The 22,439-nt window shown below is 39.2% G+C and overlaps 1 protein-coding gene across 4 annotated transcripts in view; it reads right to left on the reverse strand.

Moving 5' to 3' along the window:
- Positions 1-2,963: 2,963 nt before the first annotated feature.
- cfdp1.L (craniofacial development protein 1 L homeolog) overlaps positions 2,964-22,439 on the reverse strand; it is a 29,653-nt gene continuing 10,177 nt past the window's right edge. Inside the window, exons 5-8 of one of the 4 annotated variants that reach the window (XM_018257818.2) lie at positions 17,240-17,359; positions 9,348-9,506; positions 5,318-5,422; positions 2,964-3,231 (exon numbers count right to left, since the gene is read on the reverse strand). In XM_018257818.2, coding sequence (XP_018113307.1) covers positions 5,326-5,422; positions 9,348-9,506; positions 17,240-17,359 — 376 coding nt within the window. In that variant the 3' untranslated portion in view covers positions 2,964-3,231; positions 5,318-5,325. Of the gene's footprint in view, positions 5,423-9,347; positions 9,507-16,773; positions 16,895-17,239; positions 17,360-22,439 lie in introns of those variants that run through there. The other 3 variants (XM_018257817.2, XM_018257821.2, XM_018257819.2) reach the window with 3 other exon arrangements.

The raw sequence follows: 22,439 nt of genomic DNA on the forward strand, positions 1-22,439 counted from the left end.
GCCGAGTATCCAGGGAGGGCAGGCCTAAACTAGCAAGCTATTTATTCAGGGTTGCAGTAGGATGCCATAAAGAGTTACATTTTTTTTAGTCTATGGAGAACTGTTGGGGTCTCGGGGTAGTTGAAATGACAGGGCTTATCTTAAATCTCAGTCATTTCATGTAAGTAATATATAGGTCCAGTAAGAAATACATTAGACAGCAGAAGCTACATCTGTTTCCAGCCAGTCATCAGGCTCAGTCGTGACTTGAAAAAAAGGACTAGAGACACTTAGGGGCCAATTCGCTAACTTAGAGTGAAGGATTCGAAGTTAAAAAACTTCGAATTTCGAAGGTTTTTTTGGGCTACTTCGACCATCGAATGGGCTACTTCGACTTTGAATCGAAGGATTCGAAGTAAAAATCGTTTGACTATTCGACCATTCGATAGTTGAAGTACTGTCTCTTTAAAAAAAACTTCGACCCCCTAGTTCGCCATCTAAAAGCTACCGAAGTCAATGTTAGCCTATGGGAAAGGTCCCCATCGAAGGATATTCCTTCGATCGTTGGATTTAAATCCTTCGAATCGTTCGATTCGAGGGATTTAATCCTTCGATCGTTCGAACTATCTGCGCTAAATCCTTCGACTTCGATATTCAAAGTATTTTAATTCCTAGTCGAATATCGAGGGTTAATTAACCCTCGATATTCGACCCTTAGTGAATCGGCCCCTTAATTGAGACAACAACGGAGTATCTAAGTTATTACGCAAAGAAAATGGCTGGATATGTTAGTTAACACTGTAGTGAGATTTCTGGAGAACTGCAAACTTTGTGTGGGTTTTGATATTGCATGTTACATTTTTCTGGCTTTTGTTTTATTTGACAGCAGGGATACTAAGAGTAATTGGCTACATAGTATTAACTTGGGGATCCATAACAGCCACTTTCTTTAATTTTAAGGCTGTTTATTGAAACACAGTGCCAATCTCAGCATTCAAACCAAACATCAGTCATAAAAATAACTTCTGCCCTCTGGGTGCTACTTACACACATGGTGAGTTGCCTCATTACACTGGGCCCCTTGTTGACTATCAGCAATAACAAGCAGAAATGTTTGGGGTCGCTGCTGTACTTACTCCACGTATTGATTCTTTGGGTATCACTCAGCCTCCAGGTTTTACTCTTATTCACAAAGTCATCCCTTTGCGTCTTGCAGTGGCAGAAAAGTAGCCATACCGATCAGAGAGACCATAGTAACATGCTAAGCACAATTAAATACCTTTCTACAGGACAACTTTCTATAGAAAGTAAGCTCAAATCAATGTCAGCACACCTCCGCGCAGAAAACCATGCACCGCCTCCCCCACAACACACACACACAAGCCCAGTACCCTTTGAATATTCTGTATGAATAAGATTGGGAATGAGGAAGAGAGCCCCCACAGATGCTCCAGGGGGAGGAGGCGTGGGTTGGCAAAGCTCGCTGGGTTCTTTCCCGGTGTCCTGCCTATTGGAATGGTCCTTCCATAACACTCTAGCTTCCAGGACCCAACAAAAAGATTCTCTGAAAACATATTCCCTGTTGGAGAGAAATAAAAGGCAATCTACACCTTTTACTTTGTTTCTATTGCTTCAAATGCACCATTAGTTGTGTGTATTTTACAACTATTATAATTAGAAATGCTGCTTCCTATTTCTCTACAGATTTCAATTTTCCTTATATAACAAATGTCCTCCAATATTTTCTGACAAGATTCTCCAAGCTACAGTAATGTCACTAATGACAAGGGTTTGGCAGCCAAATTAATTTAAGTTTTGGCATTTTAGCAGTTTCTATGAATACACATTACAGCTTTTAAAGATTAGATGGAGAAGTCAAAGAACCCTGAATTCCGCTCAGTGTGGGTACGTTTTGCACTAGGGAATACATTTTAATGTCAGGAATGCCTAAATCACTTTTTCAACAACATGATGTTGCAGGATCTTTGGATTACAGTTATTTTTTGCCACCCTTACTTTGTAATCGACATGAAAGGCAGTGGGAGTTTTTCCATTCCTTCAGCTATGCACTGACAAATATCTGCCTTAAAACTAAGTGTGTATATGTATGTATGTATGTATGTATGTATGTATGTATGTATGTATGTATGTATGTATGTATGTATAAATAAAACAAGGGAAAGTTGTGCTCACCACTAATTTTTAAAACCATTAGGCGGGGGTGCAATGAGGCTGTGACCACAAAATACATATAGACAAGATATATACTATACAATAGATATATACAAGATTCCTCTGCACTCAACCCATTATCAATATATTTAAGACAGCGACATTTTGTGCATACTGCTACTGAAAAATGCCTTACCCTTTAAACAAAACAGGGATTGTTTGTCCATATATTGCAATATATTTAAGCTGGCCAACTACGTCAAAGTCATCCCATATCTGGCCAGTCCTATGCTCAATTTTCATCTGATTCATTAAGAATTCTATTGCTTCATTATACATTTTACAAAGGGACCAAGTTTTACCTGCAACTTACTTGCTGCTTTCAAATTAAAACCCCCATACTTGGCTGCCCTTTTATTAGACACCAGTGGGATCACCTGACTATAGCTGGGAAGGGTGGGTGCTAAAAAACAAAGATTTTTCAGCAGAGTGACAGGTTCTGTAAAGCGAGAAATCTGCAACATCTTTATTCCTTAAAAAGATCTGTTCACCCAAAACTCATCAGGTTCAGTAAGATCAATTTAATTTGCACAGCTCTGTCTATTTAATTATGATGACAGTTCTCTTTTAATATATATGTATTAACTTATGGGAAAAGCTAGTTAGAAAATCCTATCAGGGACTGGTAGATGACCATATTTGATGATACAGTACAGGTTTCAATGAAATGTTAGGAGATATATATATATTTCCACCATTTCACCAACAGCTAGGGGGGTTTCAGGATGCTGGAAGAGAGAGATATCCAGTAATTTTGAACCAAAGAGGTTGGACGATTTTATTGAACAAAGAACAACAAAAGATACAAGCAGTTTTTTACAAAAAAAATAGCAACCCTAAAGCCATTGCTTTTTTTTTTTTTTCAATGTGCACAAGTCTGAGGAATCAATCCCTCAGAGATGTACGCTCAGTTGTCTGATGGCTCTCCAATACTGCATGCAGATGTAATGAATCAAATGGAAACAGCAGGCCCTGCATCACTGCTTTCTGATCGACATCAGTTTAGCGCAATTTTATCACCTACACAATACACACAAGATATAACATAAGAGCCATAAGTTACCAGCTGTAGTCTACACATCCAAAATGTCTGCTTCATTTCTACAATGCATTATTTTTACTTTGTATGGTTCTTAGCCCAAGTTATAAATGTGCACAAATGAAAACAATGGTTCTGAGATTGAATAGGTGGGTGTCGACTGCAATATCTGTAGATATTTGTTTATACATGTAATGAACAGGAGTAACAGTTATGTCAGTGCAAATCAGTAACATTTTTATGTTACCCTGACTTTAAATGACGGCTTGGAGACTTTTCCCCTCACACCATCTCCATCTCACACCATGGTAACATGAGTGACCTAAACACTTTCACAAGGTTCCATATGCTTTTATGTTTATTTAGTGGACTGCTGACGTGGGTTTCACTTAGCAGGTCTTGGAAAACATTATTTGACACTTCCCTGTGCAGTATCAAGTTTAAAAAAAAAACCTAATTTAAAATTAGCATAACATACACACAAAATACTCCACTTCAGAGCATCACTTTGGCTGAATGCATAAATATGGCGTGCAGTATAAACACAGACACAGCACTCCCCACAAATTCATTCCTAGAACAAAGGCGCTATAATCCAGTTACCAAAATTGCAATTATCGGTTTAATAGAAAATGAAATTCAAACTGACATGAAGTGCAAAGAAAAAAAAAAAAAAAAGACAAGCATGTTTAATATGGTACAATGCACAGTGTAAGGATTTTTACTCTAGCTGTAAGGTTCTATAGCTAAGTATATACACACACAAAAGGGATGAGTCTAAACAACATTTTACTATGTATACAACAGATATACATCAGTATACGGAAAGCCTAAATCACTGGGGGTGCCAAAATAAAAGGTACCCCCCCCCCCGACTTAAATGACAAGGTAATTTCCTGGGCTGGTGATCCTTTTCAGAAAATACAGTACCTGTCTGAAGAACATTCTAAAAAAAGTGCCACATGGCCATATCACATCTTTCCTCGTTGTCACTGGGAAAGAAATAAGGTGGGCATACAGCCGATGCAGTCTGTAATCTGTCAGCTTTTTTAAAACTGCCCAATTGATATCTGCCCGATTATAGACCAGATATTGGTCATGGAAGCCCGTGTATGGCCACCCTTAGTCTTGTACACGTGCAGTAGTGTAAAATCAGAAATCCTACCCTATTACGCATGCACAAGTCTAAAGCACAGAGGGACAAATGGAGGTAAGTTGGTGGCATGGTGATTCTTTAGAGTTTCCCAGGTCAGTGCAGTTTGTAGTGAAAAGTCGCACTGGTCCTAGTGATTTAATTGATTAGTGGTGCCTAACCTTTTGGAATCCTCCTGTAAAGTAGGCTTTCATGGTCATGTAAATACAAACTGAAAACCTATTAAAATCTGTGTGAGATTCTAGCAGCAGTAATCAGAATCATAACTCCAGACTAGTGGTGGCCACTTATGCTGGAAATGCATAAAGGGATGATTTACGAACACAAGGTCCAAATTGCGCAAGTGTAGGTAACCATAGCAATCACTCAAACCCTTGCTTTCATCTTTTAACTTGTACATGTATGGGACCTGTTATCCAGAATGCTCGGGCCCTGGGGTTTTCTGGATAAGAGATCTTTCCATAATTTAAATCTCCATACCTCAAGTCTACTAAAAAAGAATTTAAACATTAAATAAACCCAATAGGCTGGTGTTGCTTCCAATAAAGTTTAAGCTACGGTTTTAGTTATACAGCGAAAAAGGAAATCAATTTTAAAAATTTGAATTATTTGATTATAATGAAGTCTATGGGAAACAGCCATCCCGTAATTAGGAGCTTTCTGGTTTCCGGATTACAGATCCCATACCTGTAGGAGACAAATCAAAACTTGTTGCACTAGAACAATTTAGCACCGATCTGAAAACATTAGCCCTATTAAATGGATTCAAGTCGCAATTGTAACAAAGGTACATATAAATCCAGCAAATCACACAGGTTGCCCACAGAAGAGCAGTTTTTTTCCCAGTCAGAAGAGAGTACTGTTTGGTGAACCGCCAATTGTTGTCTTTCAAACTGGAAGTGTTCATACTTCACCTTGGGTATCAATTAGAAGGTTTCATGTTTTTCAATCTTATATCTCTTTCCTGTTCAAACTGTCTATAATCTACTCTTTCCAGGAAAGCTTTCCTCTCAATATACCTGCAGAAGGAAGAACAAGGTAAAGTCTTCTGTTAGAAGAATGGCTTTGATGAGACATTACCCACAACCATGTCCCATGTTTACTTTTTTATAACATTAAAACTAAGCTATTACCATTTTTGGGAGATTATTTATTAAAGGGGACACATAGCAAAACTCAAAAAAAAAAAAAAAAACAGTCTAGAAGTCAATGAAGAGCAATATATGCGCCTGATTACAATCTTATTGGAGCGCCCTGTAGACCATCTTTGGCAGGAAATGGGTAGCCAATTACAGCTCTGCATTCACACAAGCAAATATTCTGTCTGCAAAGTTGCTGATTGGTTCCTATCCTACAGTGCAAAGTCCCGAGGCTCCCTGTGCAGCCTGGGAAAGCAGCAAACAGGAAGTGGAATAGATGGGGGGACCAGTAGGATTGTTTTTTTTTTTTTTTTTAACATTTGACATTTTGACAAGTGAATCAACTGTGTTGCATATCACATTATAAGCAGCAAATTACATTTTCTTTCAATCATGCAACAAACTTATATGACTAGTAGGATTTTTGTGAAAATTGTATATACATTTTTAGTAGGGATGCACCGAATCCAGGATTCTTCCATTTTCAGCAGGGTTTGGATTCAGCGAATCCTTGAACCTGGCCGAACCGAATCCTTAAAGGGATACTGTCATGGGAAAAAAACATATATTCAAAATGAATCAGTTAATAGTGCTGCTCCAGCAGAATTCTGCACTGAAATCCATTTCTCAAAAGAGCAAACAGATTTTTTTATATTCAATTTTGAAATCTGACATGGGGCTAGACATATTGTCAATTTCCCAGCTGCCCCAAGTCATGTGACTTGTGCTCTGATAAACTTCAATCACTCTTTACTGCTGTACTGCAAGTTAGTGTAATATCACCCCTCCCCCCCCCAGCAGCCAAACAAAAGAACAATGGGAAGGTAACCAGATAGCAGCTCCCTAACACAAGATAACTGACTGGTAGATCTAAGAACAGCACTCAATAGTAAAAAACCCATGTCTCACTGACACATTTAGTTACATTGAGAAGGAAAAACAGCAGCCTGCCAGATAGCAGATGCAGGCACAAGTCACATGACTGGGGGCAGCTGGGAAATTGACAAAATGTCTAGCCCCATGTCAGATTTTAAAATTGAATATAACAAAATCTGTTTGCTCTTTTGAGAAATGGATTTCAGTGAAGAATTCTGCTGGAGTAGCACTATTAACTGATGTGTTTTGAAAAAAACATGTTTTCCGATGACAGGATCCCTTTAAAATCATGTGACTTTTCGTCACAAAACATGAAGTAAAATTTTTTTTAGCCGTGCACTTAGTGCGGCACTATTTTTCCCTCCCCCTCACTGATTTGCATATGCAAATTAGGGTTCTGATTCGGCCGAATCTTTCACGAAGGATTCGGGGGTTCGGCTGAATCCAAAAAACTAACTAACTGCATCCCTAATTTTCAGAGTTTAGTGCAACAGCAAACTTGTTTTTTTTTTTTACACACTATTTCTATTGTTTCCTGAATTCAAGCATGTATTCATCAAACATTTCTGTCCATTATAGTTTAAAATGATTGGAACCTGGAATTACATCCTAAATAAGGTTCCCCCCCCTATGATTTGAAGCACAATCTACAGCATCAGACAGGGTAGGTGGGGATATAAGAGACTCAACTCAACTAATTGCACATTTAAGTATAAATTTATCTGTTAGGTGGGGTATGAACCCTTGTATTTCAACCAACACAGATTTCCACTGACAACCAGAATTAAAGGGATACCATGTCAATTAGAAAAAAATAATGTTCTGCTTTAAAGTAAAGCAGTGATTATTTCCATTTATGGCCCCAGGTGCTACTTAAACAGCTGTAACTAGGGGCAGAAGTCCCTGAAGGAACAGCCAAATATCCTAATTACTAGAGGAATTGAAGTGATATGTAACAATGTGATCTTACGGTTTGTCTCCCACAGCCCTAGAATCCTGTCCACTAATTGACATACGGAGACACTTAAAGGGGAACTATCGTGAAAATAACAATTTAATATAAGCTTCAGCATAGTGAAATAAGAAACTTTCTAAATACAATAAATTAAAAATTCTGTACCGTTTCTGAAATAATCAAGTTTATGTTCACTATCCCTCTCACAGCATCTGTTTCTCATCAATTTGTATCGAAAACCATTCCTGCCCAGTCATTCCTTGTTCTGATGACACAATGCTCCAGCTAAGAATACAATTCCCACAATGCCCTGCACAACTTTTACATAGGTGCGGTAATCACAGAACATGCAAGGCATTGTGGGAACTGGAGTAATGGCTTTAATCTCCTGCACTGTTTAAAGAGTCATCTGGACAGAGAAAAGAAAGGGCAGTGATATACTGCATTCAATGGCAAATACATGTAATTACAGGGATTCTGTCATGATTTTTATGATGTATTTTTTTATTTCTAAATTACACTGCAAATAATTAACTCTACACTATAAAATGTAATTCTTGAACCAGAAAAAAGTGCATTTTTTTCAAGTTGTAATATTTGTGTGTAGGCAGCCATCTCAGGTCATTTTGCCTGATCATGTGCTTTCTGGCAGGCTGTTGTTTCTCCTATGTAACTGAATCATTCCAACTTGCAGTACAGCAGACTGAAGTTTATCAGAGCACAAGTCACATGACTTGGGGCAGCTGGGAAACTGACAATATGTCTAGCGCCATGTCAGATTTCCAAATTTTTTTGAAAAAAAAAAAAATTCCCATGACAGCCATTGATTTCCTATATACAAATGTATATAGGAAATCTACTTAATTTGTTTGATTATGCAAATTTTCATGATTTCCATTATTTGGGCACAGTTCCCTTTAAAGCAGAAGGGTGCTCTGGCCTTCACTTCACTGATGAATAATTAAAAGAATGTGAAGGGATTGAGGCATTCATGGGTGTTACATAACATTCATTGGCGCCAAGAGTTCATTTATATCCACCCCTGCAGGCAAGAAGGATGCAAGTGTTCAGTCAGAGCAGGTCTGGCAACAGCAAGCAAAACCTTGTATTCAATGGAGGAACAGAGCCAACTGCAAAAGCAGCAACATGCTGTGCCAAGGCGTATGTCTGTTTCCCCTTGCTTGAATTTTGCATTGTCTGTTTATTTAGCACATTCAGTAAAAGTTTAAGGGCAAAGATATAAGGTCATGCTTAAGCCTCACTCAACTCTAACAGTTTAAGTGAAGCTGTCCCCAAAAGCACCAAAGGATAGGAAGTGCATTACAGCAATTCCAGTCAAATGCAATTGAAAATATTTGCCAGAAATGTGCATGTTCGCGGCACAGAATGAGGTTCCCTGCATATCTGTTGCTGGGCCGCCATTAGAAATCACAGGGCCCTGTACAACAAAGTTTTCAGGGCCCCGCCCCAGATCCCACCCACTCCATGCCACAGTCAAAAGACCACATAGACATCAGTGCTAAAAAGGTAACCCCCCCCCCCCACACAAGTTATAAAAAGCTATTGATGGTCAGGCCCCCTTATAAGTTAAAAAAAACTGTGGCGCCAGGGCCGCCCATAAAAGTATTTTTTTTTTATTTTTTTTTAACATTGGTGGTAGGGCTCCACTTACAAATAAAAAAAATAAATAAATTATGGCCTGGGTCACCCCCCCAAGAAATCTTAATAGGAGAAAAGCTTCCATGCACAGAGGTGCTGTGTCCTATTTTGTGCAGCTGGCAGCACGCTGAAAGCAGGGGGGCCCGGATAATCAAGTACGTGAAGCATGGCCGCCCCCCCCTTAGACACAAAAATCGGCGGGCCCGGGACAACTGTCCCCCCTGTGACCCCCTGATGGCGGCCCTGATCTGTTGTATTATATTCAGGCAATTAATATTCTCCATTTTACAGGTGGTGGCATAAAGCATTTCTTACCCATCTTTTCCCCGGTTATGGATAGCCAGTTCCTCCGATATCCCCTCTTTCTCTTTGAATGTCTCCCAGTCGAGCTTAGATTTCGCTAAAGTGCTGATCTTCTGCTTCTTGGATCCCAGTTGTCCCAGAATACTGCTCATTCCACCGGGCCTCTTTAGGCTGCACAAACAAAAGTGGAAAGATTTGTTTTTAGATTAAATTTAGATTTTTCATCCTTGTTGAAAGAGGGATCGTGAAATCATACAACAATGAATGCCAGCACTGAGAGAATGCATAGATAAAATAGAAATATGTAAGCCCACAACAACAATAAAGTCTCAATTCAGAATACAAAAGGAAATAGAGAATTAAAACTAGATGGTCATGATACAAGTTTGTGTATGGTGCACTTGTTTGTATTCAATTACCCAGTGAGCATCGTAGAAGAAGCTTCCATTGCTCTCCAAGCCAAGAATCCAAAAATAAGCACCTGCTTTGAGGCCACTGGGAGCAAGGAGTTGGTGATAGTGAGCAGCATGTTCCTCATGAGCCACTGGTTGGGAATCACTACTAAAATCCAGCTACATTATCTATTAGAAGGTTTTTGCATTCCTAACATAAACCATTTTCTTTAATGATTTTGACTTCAGAAACTCTAGGGGAACTACTATAATGACACATCCAAGTGACAATGGTGCAGGTAAATGGATTTTGCTCCCCAGGATTAAAATTCTAAACTAATTGTAAAAGTGTAATTAGTGATTGTGTAACTTGTGGAAAATGTGATGGGATATGCAAAGCACAGATGCCAATGACGGATGGGCCTAAACTCTACATACAAATATGAGTTATTGACAGGTGGAGGTGTTTGTTTTTAGTAAAGTAAAGGATAAGCTCTGTATGGGACACCATCATGATTTCATGGGATCAATAGTGATGGAGGAGTTAAATATACATTAAGCTGGCCATAGACGCAAAGATCCGATCGTACGAATCAACGTACGATCGGACTTTCCCATCTCCCGACCCTCCACTAACCATTCAGATCGAAGTCTTACCATTACAATCAAATAAAGTAGTTAAAGAACAGATCAGCCGATGTTCTACCTCTGACAGCAATCGTACGATAGTTATGTCTGACAAAGCTAGTGACAGTCTCCCACTGAAAATCGTACGATCGGCAATACATGCAGATATATTAATGGCAGGCGACAGAAATTTTCTAACCTGTCCGATCGTCCAAACGACGATCTCCGCCGGATGAAAAATGTCGGGACTCTCCACACACGGTCCGAAAATCGTACGAATCCACGATTCGTACGATCGGATCGTTGCGTCTATGGCCAGCTTTAGACATATGAAAGCAGACAACCATTATCTTTATATAAATATGCAGAATATATTCCCACAGGATATATAATTAAAGACATCACAATGCGATTCCCATGATTGTCATGAACAAGCAGAGGTCTGAGTGTGATTGCATGTTATCTGAATAGAGAAATGTGGTTTTATCAAAGGGAGGAGTTGTTTTTCCACAGTCTACAATATTCACATGGAACAAAATTGCCTTTTCCCACGGGAGCAGAGGGTAGATATGGAGTATTTTTATTCATAACTAATGTTTACATTTTTCTACAGGAACTGCTTCTTTTATATCCATATTCAGGATGATCAATAGTATCCTATTCAGTCATAATAGTCCTGAAGAATCATCACTTCTACCCTTTGTGTTTCACACTGTATTATTTAAATCATGCATCACCGTACACACTATTAAATGAAATTACCTCTGAGGCAAACTGAAACACATTTGGTATGAAAATGCTTTAATAACTAGGGTAAAGGATAACTAATCATGTTTCCCTGAACACTGCTGTAGTCTTTCAGCCCTTAGAAACTTGCATAACATGGTGACCATCCACTTTCTGGTGCAATACTATTGTTTCTTTGGGTAAAGCATCAATGTATTTTTTCGAATGGAAGTTATATACTCAAGTACCTGGCCCCCTACACCTATTTCCATTAGAATATTGCAGTCCTTGGCAACTTTATTAAAGTTACAATTCTTCTGTTGGAATTAAATTTACAGTGCATTTAAGTTAGCACATGTATGCTGATGAGATCTCCATTTTCAGGGATGTTCAAACACTAGTTAAAATTAATTACTGGGAAAACCAAATACACAAACCCCAGAAAAAACAGTCAACTTGCTAGCTGTGCTCTCTTAGCCTCCACTTCTGCAATGGATGCATCCTGTGCAGTTATTGATACTACAGGTAGAAAAAACAGTCAGTCTGAACAATTTGTGAAATAGTGAAAGCTATCATTAGCCTAGACATCTGCCACAGGCCCTGATTATAACCAAATATATATTTATAAAATAGTTTTGCCCATCAAACATTGATTTGGTACATATAAACAAATAAAATAACATCAAAACACTCCAAATAATCAAAGTGTCTCCGTACTTCATGAAGCTTGGGTCAACTCAAAAAGTGCTTCCAACTGCCCCCAGAGGCTGGTATTATTTACTGCCAGTCCGGCTGTTCCCCGATCTTTATGTGCCTTTTCAACCCCACTGCTAATGAGGGGGTGCTTGTTTATATATTCATGCTTGCCCTGCACCCTCCAACATTATCAGAGTAGGGGCCCGGAAAGAATAAATAAATCGGAGAGGCAGGCAGGATGGGTCAGAGTTAAATATTTGACCCATGCATCAATATTGCCCCTAAACTACTACCTAATGAGTTTAGGGATCAAGGAGCAATGAGATGCCTTGGCTGTTTGGTATTGTAGCAGAGTGAAAAGCTAAAAGCTAGTTGGGTCTTATTAGGTCAGTTTGACTCAGCAAGAAAAGTGTGCTCAGGACACAAGAAGCTTTGACCACAAAACAGACAAGAGGTTTGTGAATCATGGTGGTATTATTCAGCTGATAGAGGTGGCGTCATTAGCCGAACTGCTTTGTTAAGTGAGGAACTCCATGGTGCAGCTCGAGCCGACATGTCGCCATGCGACGATACTTCCTGTATCTTCAGGACATCTGACACATCGCATGCGCTTCTTCGCATGGCGATGTGTCGGCTCGAGCTGCCAGCACAGACGGACATTAAATTTTAAACTTAGATTTTGGAAAAACAGTAAAAAATAAATAATGGAAAGTCTTTATTTCTAAAAACAACTGGATTGAAAAAAGTATTTGGAAGGTGAACTACCCCTTTAATTAGTAGGGACCTGCAAAAGGTACAATGTGATTATAATTGTAACATAGCAAGTTAGGTTGAAAACCATTTAAGTCTACAGTATATAACCTGCCTAACTGCTAGTTGATCCAGAGGAAGGCAAAAACCCCACTTGAAGCCTCTCCAATTTGCGTCAGAGGGGGGAAAACTCCCTGCATCTACTGTATTTGTTTATATCCACTAAATAAATATTTGCTGTGTACAACTCATAAACAGTGTGAATTGTTGTATATACAAACTTCATTTTGCAAATCAAAGCTACTGCTGTTTGTCTGTTAATGAAAACACTGTATGAGATGCATAGCATGCAATAAACATAATTTTCCTTTATGCAATAGGTATAGAATAATTGGTTATAGCATATTAGTTAAGGTGGCTGTGTATTGGCCCCAAAAAGCGAATTGCCATACTGCAAAATCAACACATTTAAAGCATTTTATGTGGGGTAACGCAACAAAAATATATTTATCCTAGAAAACCAAATCTTTTTTTTTTTTTTTCTTCCAAGGTATACATTCTGCTGAAGCCAAAATGGGTAAATAAGTCTTAACACCAAACTCCCAAGCCACACCGCTTTGCCAAACATAGCACTTTTAATAAAATATCTGAATATTGTCGCAAAGCTTGCATTTTACAGCATTGTACATCATTAGGCACCAATAGAATACATCACAAATATGGGACTCAACAAAACATTTGCGTGTGTTTTTTCGCAGAAAAAGTAGCGTTCCAGAATTTCATTGTCCCATTCATTTTCAATGAGGCAGAAAATATCAAATGTTTTAATAAACTGGAAAAATAAATAAAGTTGTCATAGAACATTCCCGTTAACTTGTATAAAACCTTGGCAGCTTTTACATGCAGAGTCTTTTCTGGCAACTTTTCTTGGTTTTATTTGTTAATAAACGGCAACTATTCAAGGTTACGACTATTCTCGAATATATTCGTATTTTTTCACTGCGTTTTTTCTCGAATCGTGAAAAAAAACGAAAACTTGATTTTTTATAAATCTGCCCCTAAGTGTGATGGTCAATAGTTCACAAAACTACTAAAAACTATGAAAACACAGAAGCCAGTTCTAACACTCACTAACTCGACAGAGATGCTTGTCGAGCTATTCATTAGATTCAAATGAACAGGCATTTATTTGTAGGTGATTCTGTATTTTCCCACTAGAATACTGTAAAATGCTACAGGGAGATGTGGAATTTCTGCTATTGAAAGGCAAGTTCTCAACCATGATCTCAGGATAATTAGGTGGAAATTTAAATTCACTGGTGCATCTCATCTGCCTTCCCTTCTGCAGAGTGTCATTTCAGGGAAAATGCAATGAATGATAATAGGGGCTTTTCCCTCTGCAATGCAACACTGCACTGACCTCTGTAATATCCTTTCATTTCCCTTGCCCTTCATCTACTCTTGGCAAATAACAGTTTTAGTGCAGTGGCTGAACAGAACTGAAGCTTGTTCAATCACATTGGCAATGAAGGAAAAGTGGATAAGATAAATCTAAATTACACATCTGAAGTGATGTGTGTTTGCTTGTGAGGATTTTATAATACACTTGGAAATGTGTGTAAATCTCTTAAACTGAAAGCCTATCTGCCAAAAGAGAAAACCTAGGTGCATTAAAGTGGGTAATGGCAGGACCCATGTATATTATCAGATCTAAAAAGCTTAAAAATACTCACAGGCTTTTTCTGCTGGGCAAGTTATTTTCCCAGCAACACTAAAATGTATTTCTGTTATAAAGTGGCAAGCTCCTAAATCTGTGCACGAACAACTGCAGACACCCTTCGCTTATACATAAATTAGGAAGCCTGCAATTAATAATATGGGTGTATACACACTCTCTATTGGACAATTAACTTATCAGTCATTTATCAGTCATTAAACAAGAGCAAATGGAAAAAAAGCCTAAGTGCTGCAGCAAAAGTAACATCAGCATGAAGGACATTAAAAGAGAATCACCTTGTGATAAAGGTCCTCTGTGTAGGACCAAAACAGGGCAGGGCTAAAAATCCTGTTGGATCGCGGACCACGTCCGTTTGCTGATGTGGTGCAGCGATCTGAAGTCCTGTACTGCTGATCGGATCAGTCCGATATCACCTACCTCAAGGTGAGCACACGGTGGAGAGATACGCTTGTTTAGCAATATACAGACTTCCTCAACTGAATGGTCAAGCTGACCACTTCAGGCAGGCTTTAATAAACTCAGAAAATTAGCAGTTTGTACTCTTTTTCGGTGTATTTGTGGTTTGGAAATTGTTTGCATTGTTCTGCCTCTCTCTGGTTTCCAGGGTCAGTGATGCCTAACAACCATGAAAAGGCATTTACTCTTCATTGCCTTGCTGCTATTCAGATCACTGACTAGTTGCTATAATAAGTCAGACCCTAACAACTAGGTATCAGTTATCTCAAACTGAAAAGCTCAAGAGTGCCATATGCTTACAGTTTTCTATAACATTTAAATTCTCTTACAAACCAGCAGGGTCAAGGGAAAGGCATTGGTCTAGGGTCATTGGGGTATTATCACTGAAAAACAGTGGGTTGAAGATCTGATTTCTAATAGCTGGAAAACATAGTACAGACTGTACGGTTTCTGTGCAGTATACAAAGTCAGATCTGATCTAATTTTAAGGAGTCTTTAACTGCGGAATTTCCATAATTGTTTAAGGGATAGGTTAATGCCATACAGGGGCTGATCTTGGACTGCAGGAAAAAAAAAACAACCAGAATCAGCCCCTACACTGGGAGCTGCTTACTTCTATGCCTTCATCCAGAATAATTATGTCAGTCTGGGCGCAGGCGGTCAATTTCAGGAAAGAAATGCAAACTCTAGCTTTCGTTGGTGAAATCTGCCACACGTGCCTGCACCCGGTTGGACACAATTATTCCAGGAGAAGAAGAAAAGCAGCGGCTAGCGTAGGGGCTGATTCATGGCCAACTTTCTTCGCAGGCCAAGATCATCCCCTGTTTGGCATTAGTCATAGATTCACCCGATCTTTGTTTTCTTTGTAACTGGATTCCAATAAAATGCATATTGCATGAAAGATTAGAAATCAGCCACATAGCACATGGTTTTATAACAGTTATAACAGTCACGATAAAGCAGCTTTGTTGTGGCAGGACTTAGGCATCTCTCTCTAGGGTTACACTAAGAACAGAGCATACACCGTTAGCCTTATCTTTGTAGGGCTTCAGTTCTCATTTCTATTTTTTTTCCCATATTTTTTTCACATTTGTCCATGGAGGTAAAAACACCCTCAGTGGCATCTGTAAATGAAAATTGGAGAATGCTTGCTTTTATATAAAAATAACTTTAAAGTAAGCTTTTCTCAAACTATAACTTACGGCTTAGTAGAAAGTCTTTTTAAAATTTCTGTGTGCTTGGATGTATATTCACAGGAGTTTAGAAGTCCCCCTGTAGGTTTTGAGCTAATTAAAAGTGCTTTTTGCAGTGTCACTTCAATAAACCTCAAAACTCATTCCGTCACATCTTGTACACTACACAAAATGCCACAAGGGTTACTTTTTCCTGCCCTTTTTGGTAGGTGCCATAAATATGATAGCAGATGAAGCCAGCAGGGTGTGGGACAGCTCTTGGAATCTGTAACATCTGCTGTTCGTATAATTAGATACTGCAAACCTTTCTAGTAATTAAAGGGCACAAGCCTTGGATGTATTTATATTTGTTCTTCCCTTAGTTTGTGGCAACATTTCAATATGTGAGAAAAAAGTCTAAATGGGTGTGCCTTAGGGAATTTTCCTGCAAGACATTAAGGCTGAGTTCTATACATGATTGCAGTTTTTTATGGACACAGCCACATGCCATATTTTACAGTGAATTGTTTATCGGTTAAAATATTTTTCCAGTAATACATTTGTTAAATTCATGTTATTGTGTTTCAGATATATCAATGCCACGATGTGCACATTTTTTGTAATGTCATATATGGAGGCTATAAAAAGGCCTTGAAGGGTTGGACAGCAGTGCCTTAAAGAATAACCATCCACAGAACAACATCCCAAGGTGAATTGTACTATACCACCTCTTTTTTTTATTTTATTTTTAATTTCACCTTTTCCCCCTGCTCTTTTGGCCTGGGTGCTGGCTATAATAGAAAAGTTAAGCCTCAGTTGAATAAGATGGCGTTCTACAAAACAACCCATATGGCTTTATTACATACTTATTACATACTAACCTACAGGAAAAGTGTTGCCTTTTAGAAGCAATTATGAAGATCAGGCATCAGGGCTGTCAGTTGCAGTATTCCGTCCAGAAGCTGGCTGCAGGCATGCCCTAACAAGTTACTGGAAAAGCATCTATTAAATGCACAAGCAGAATGCAAAAGTCCAAGAGGTTTTTTTTGTAGGTCATACAATAAAAAAAAACCATTCTACAAAATCAATCAAACAAGTTGTTTATATCAGACTCCGGTCACTCCCCCCCATTAACTCTGCATGTTGGCATTGTAACCAGAAGCAGCACTGATGCCTAAGCTATTTGCCATCAAATTGCTGATCTGCCACACGCTATATGTAATCCATCTGAAAATCTGTATTTTGGTAAACAAGAAAACATAATAAATCAATTCATCATCTTCCCACAATTAATTTGTTCATCGCCAGCAAAGAAGAAAGGACTGTGCAGAGTCCTACTTTACTCACCCAGATTCTCCTGGCACAGAAGTCTTTGATGAAACTGGACTTGGCTCCTGTTGGCTTTTCTCCTGCTGCTTGATGAAAGCCATGGCTTCCTTAGACGAGGAATCAACTTCTTTTGTCACTCTAATAAGAGGAGAGGTTAATATGAAAACGTGTTCATTCCAGCATGAACTAAACTTCACTAATATAGATACTACCACCAAATAAAAGGCCATTTAAGAAAATACAAAAATAAATGGAAATCTTTTACTGCAGCGGTTTCTCAGAGACTTGCTTATCCCCAAGGGTGTCAAGAGCAATGGACACTCAGCCTTTGCTCTGTGTACCCCTGGGGACAACCAGACAATCTTAAGGCCAGTTATAGTAAGATTTGAGGAGAATGACCATTTGCTCTTCCAAACATTCAAGTAAGGCCAGCCTAAAGGTTAATTTAGGTTGCAGACTTATTTATCTTAGATAATCTTACAGCTACTGCTGGTATAAAGATGTGCGAATACATCTGTAACCTTGTTGTGGGTTTGGGAGAGGGGCCAAATGTCCAAATGTTGCATCTCAAAGAGGGAATTGAATGCAAAAACGCAATGACCTAGAATTTTACACAGTCTCTTTTATCATACCTTAACTACCTTGAAGATTTAAAGTAGAAAAGCAAACTGTTAAACTAGTACATATACCATTTCTGAACAGTGTACCCAATGTAGAAGCACCTGCGTTTGTACAATAAGTACTGCATCAGAATTGTATTCTATCTAGGCTATTGTGATGCATGCAACTGTGACTATTTACAGAACTACACAAAATTCAACCAGTTTGTGTGTGTACTGAAACCTTGATATGAATCCTTTGTATGCTGGGGAGAAAAAGATGATCTGCTTCCTTCAGCCCTGACATCACTATAAACTGACACAGCATCAGTCTTTTAGTGTGAATGCATTTCGGTGCTGAAACTCAGTTATACATTTTTGTGATAAAATCCGTGTAAAAGTAATAACAGGAATAGAAATATATAAAGCATTGTAATTACAGCCCCCAGCTAGGGTTCATAGAATGTCCACCACAATGCATAGTACTGTCACCACAAGTCTGGACTGAGAATTAAATAGGCCCTGGCATTTCAGGTACACACACACATAGGCCCAATCAGTCCACACAGAGGCCCAAACAACCCCCACCAGTCCACTAAATACTGATTTTCTATGGCACCTTATAGCAGCCCCACTGGCATTTTCCAGAACGCCAATGCTTAAAACTAAGTAATTTTTTTTCTTTTTTTTTTTTTGCAAGTCCAGAAAAAACAGCAAAAAGAATAAGGGCAGCTCTACACTGGGTTCCCTCTCACGTTTATAGGTGGCCGTACACGGAGAGATCCGCTCGTTTGGCAATGTCGCCAATTGAGCGGATCTCTCTCTGATTTGTCCACCTTGAGGTGGGCAATATCGGGCTGATCCGATCGTGGGCCCTAGGGCCCAACGATCGGATCCTAACGAACGGGAAGTCAGATCGCGGGACCGCATCAACGAACAGATGCGGCCGCGATCCGACGGGATTTTTATTCTAATCCGATCGAGCCAGATCTCGATCGGGGAAGCCAGTCGGGGACCCCCATATACGGGCCAATAAGCTGCCGACTTGGTTTGTCGGCAGCTTTTATCAGCCCGTGTATGGCCACCTTAAGTCTGCATTCACAGACACTATGTTGGATTTGGTGCAGACATCCGCTCTATTTATATGCAGGTGGAGAGGGAACATTGTGTGGCATTTGTTACCCTAAGGCAGGGCAAGATAAGGATTGTAACAACGCTATTTGTATAGATTCAGGAGCCTCTACATACTGACATATACAAAATTCTCAATGTCAAATTCATTCACTGAAGTAGCCATTGTTTGATCATGAGCAGAGAATAAATTATTCAGCAGTTATGGGGTCCCTGAAGCGTGTTAGTAGTAACTAGCAGATACCACAGCTGGAATCTATGCACAGAACAGGCTTTCAAATTAATGTTTATTGATTTGCCTTTTGCACATCATTGGTAAGACAGTAAAGGATTTCCCAAAGGTCTCTGCTACACATGAAAGAAACAGACATCACTGCCTTGCAAGCCAAAGCTTTTTCACACAAGAGGGTCCCAATCAGCCAGAAACAACAATCTGTATAGTTATACTGATTTAGAAATGAAGAGTTCTCCTGTTTGCTTGTAGAAATTACAAAAAGTTCCAACATTTCCATTTTTTTGGTGTTCCGAGAACACCCTCATCACACACATGCACCCACACGAAAGAAAAATATTAAGGGAACTGTACAGTGTAAAAATGAAACGGGGTAAATAGTCAGGCTTTACAAAATAAAACATGTTTTCAGTATAGTCAGTTAGCCAAAAAGGTTATCTATAAAAGCTAGAGTGAATGGATGTCTAACATAATAGCCAGAACATTACTTCTAACTTTTTACCTTGTATCTGTACATCTAGCACCTACAAATAAGCAACACTGGCAACAAATATCCAATTTTATATAACTAAATATTTTCATTCTATAGTTTTGTGGAAACACATGAATGAAATTTGGCTTTGTGTATCTGTAATAGTACTAGGAGTGCCCTACAGCACAATTTTAAACTTAAAGTAGTGGTTTGCCTTTAACTTAACTTTGACATCCTATAGCATAGCCAATTCTAGTTTTTTTTTTAATTACTTGCCTTTTCTTCCAACTCTTTCCAGCTTTCAAACGGGGGTCACTGACCCAACCTAAAAACAAATTCTCTGCATGGCAACAAATATTGCTATTGCTACTTTTTATTGCTCATTGTTCCATTCGGACCCTCTCCTATTCATATTCAAATTAATGCATGGTTGCTAGGGTAATTTGGTAATTTCAGTATGACTGAGAAAAAATAAACTTTACATATGGTGTAATATTGTACAGTTTATTCCTGGCATTACTGCACCCCCTAGTGGTCACAATACATCTTTGAAAGTTTGAGTTAATAAAGTAGAGCGAACATATAAATTCAGTGTTCAATGTAACCTGCTCACATTGCTTTTTGCAGACATATCAAGAGCACAAGCAGATTTCTGTTTACTCATAATGAACTAATTTAGTTTTACTCGCTACAAGCATTATTGTTATAATGTGGTCCAAGAAGTATGGGGCATGGGAAGAGTTTCCCACCAGTTGATGCTCAATGGGAAATACAAAAAGGCACTCTAGCAATATTGTCAAAGGCCCTCACAGACTGACCCCGATCTTTGGTAATCCGGACTTTGTCCCGGGCCTCTCTGCCTCTTTTGCCCAACCCTGGTTGGGGAATGACCTGACACAGGTGAAGGATTTCTATAACTCCTTGACTCGTAAACTTCTCACCTTCCAAGAGTTGCGAGCTAAACATGGTGACTTACCCAATGCAATTTTTTATCAATACCTGCAGATCCGGCACTATGTCTTGAAGATGTTTGGTCCCCAATTACCTCCTAACCAGTCCCCGCTGGACGTTATTATGGCCACTAGATCCCACAGAAGGGGTTTAATTTCGGATATTTATGGCATCCTCACGACTGACACTGAACTCTCTTTTGTGAAACATAGATATATGCGGTTATGGGAACAGACCTTAGGAGTAGAGCTCTCCTTACATACCTGGTCTACTATTTGGGAAAACCTCCGGAAGGCCTCGGCCTGTGTGACACATAAAGAGGTGAATTATAAAATCCTCACGCACTGGTATATGACACCTGCCAGATTACACTCTATATATCCCACTGCCTCGGTGGAATGTTGGCGACACTGTGGTGAGGAAGGGACATTGTATCACATATTCTGGACATGTCCTCTTTTGGTGGAGTATTGGAGGGGAGTTTTAGCATTGCTTGAGCCTCTGCTGGGCCGTTCCTTACACTTAGACCCGCAAACATTCCTTTTAGGGAAACCATTTCCCAGATTAAAGAACCCTGTTCAGAAACTGGCCAACCTTATATTAACCGCAGCCAAACGTCTTTTAGCTCGAAACTGGAAGTCTCAGAGAGCTCCTTCGGCCAACGAACTCAAAACAGCCATCCAGGATGTGCGGCGGATGGAATACCTGGCTGCCCTACATAGATCCCAGTTGACGCTCTTTGATAAAGTATGGACACACTGGGACTTGATTCATACCATTTCTGCCTAACTTCCATCCCGCCTGTAGCTGCCCATTCCCTCAGGGATACTGTTGCCCTTGAGTCTATATACCCTCCTCCTTTTGTGTAAGCAGATGGTCCTCTCCCCTGATTCCCCCGGGCTCAAATGGTTTACGGTTTGATTATATTTTTTTTTTTATTTTTATTTTTTTTGTGTTCCTTTCTTAATTTTTGTTTACTGCCCTAGTCCACGATGCTAGGCTCATATCCATTCCTAATCTGATGTGAGTAAATGAGTCTGCAATGTGATGATATGCAATGCTTTGTTAAAACTTCAAATAAATAAAGAGTTATAAAAAAAAAAAAAAGGCACTCTAGAACAGATTCAGGGTTAGCCAAATACATGTAGCTTCCCATTCATGTCAGTAGGAAGTGATTTTCTTTAATTATATAGTGTTGTCATATTCTGGAGTATTTGAGGAAACCAACGCAAGCACAGGAGAACATACACTTGCATATACTTTGCAACAAGGAAACACAGAAGATCAATGCACTGGAAAGGCAAGTTTTCCTGTGTCCAGTCTGCATAAATAATTGGAACCATGGGAAAAAATCTGGGGTGCGGATACGAATGGCCCCAGCTGAAACTGAACCTACAGCAAAGCAGCAGTTCTTGCAGTTGTACCACTATTCTGCCCTACAAAATGCCCCAATGTGCAACATTTCGGATTTCTGCGTTCTTCCATTTGAAAGCTGGTAAATAGCAGGAGATAAAAGCAACTGGAAAAAAATGCTCAGAATGGCCCATTCTACAACATATTAAAAGAAGGTGAGCCTTCTTATAACCACTTTAAAGAGATACTGACATCAGAAATTAAACTTTTTTTTTTACATCTATCATAATATTGCCTTTGAAAGCTACTTATAACTTTGCCATAAAGTATTTGCACAATTATTTTACATTACGTGTCTGATCCCCCATGTTCCTGTATGAGGGGGCTGCCCGTTAGCAAGACAGTCAAGTTGGCAAAACAGTCAGCTTTAGAAACATCAACTACCGTAACAATATCTTAGAATAGATAAATCTCTCAGCA

The sequence above is a fragment of the Xenopus laevis genome, chromosome 4L, assembly GCF_017654675.1.
Source record: "Xenopus laevis strain J_2021 chromosome 4L, Xenopus_laevis_v10.1, whole genome shotgun sequence".
Lineage (NCBI taxonomy): Eukaryota > Metazoa > Chordata > Amphibia > Anura > Pipidae > Xenopus > Xenopus laevis.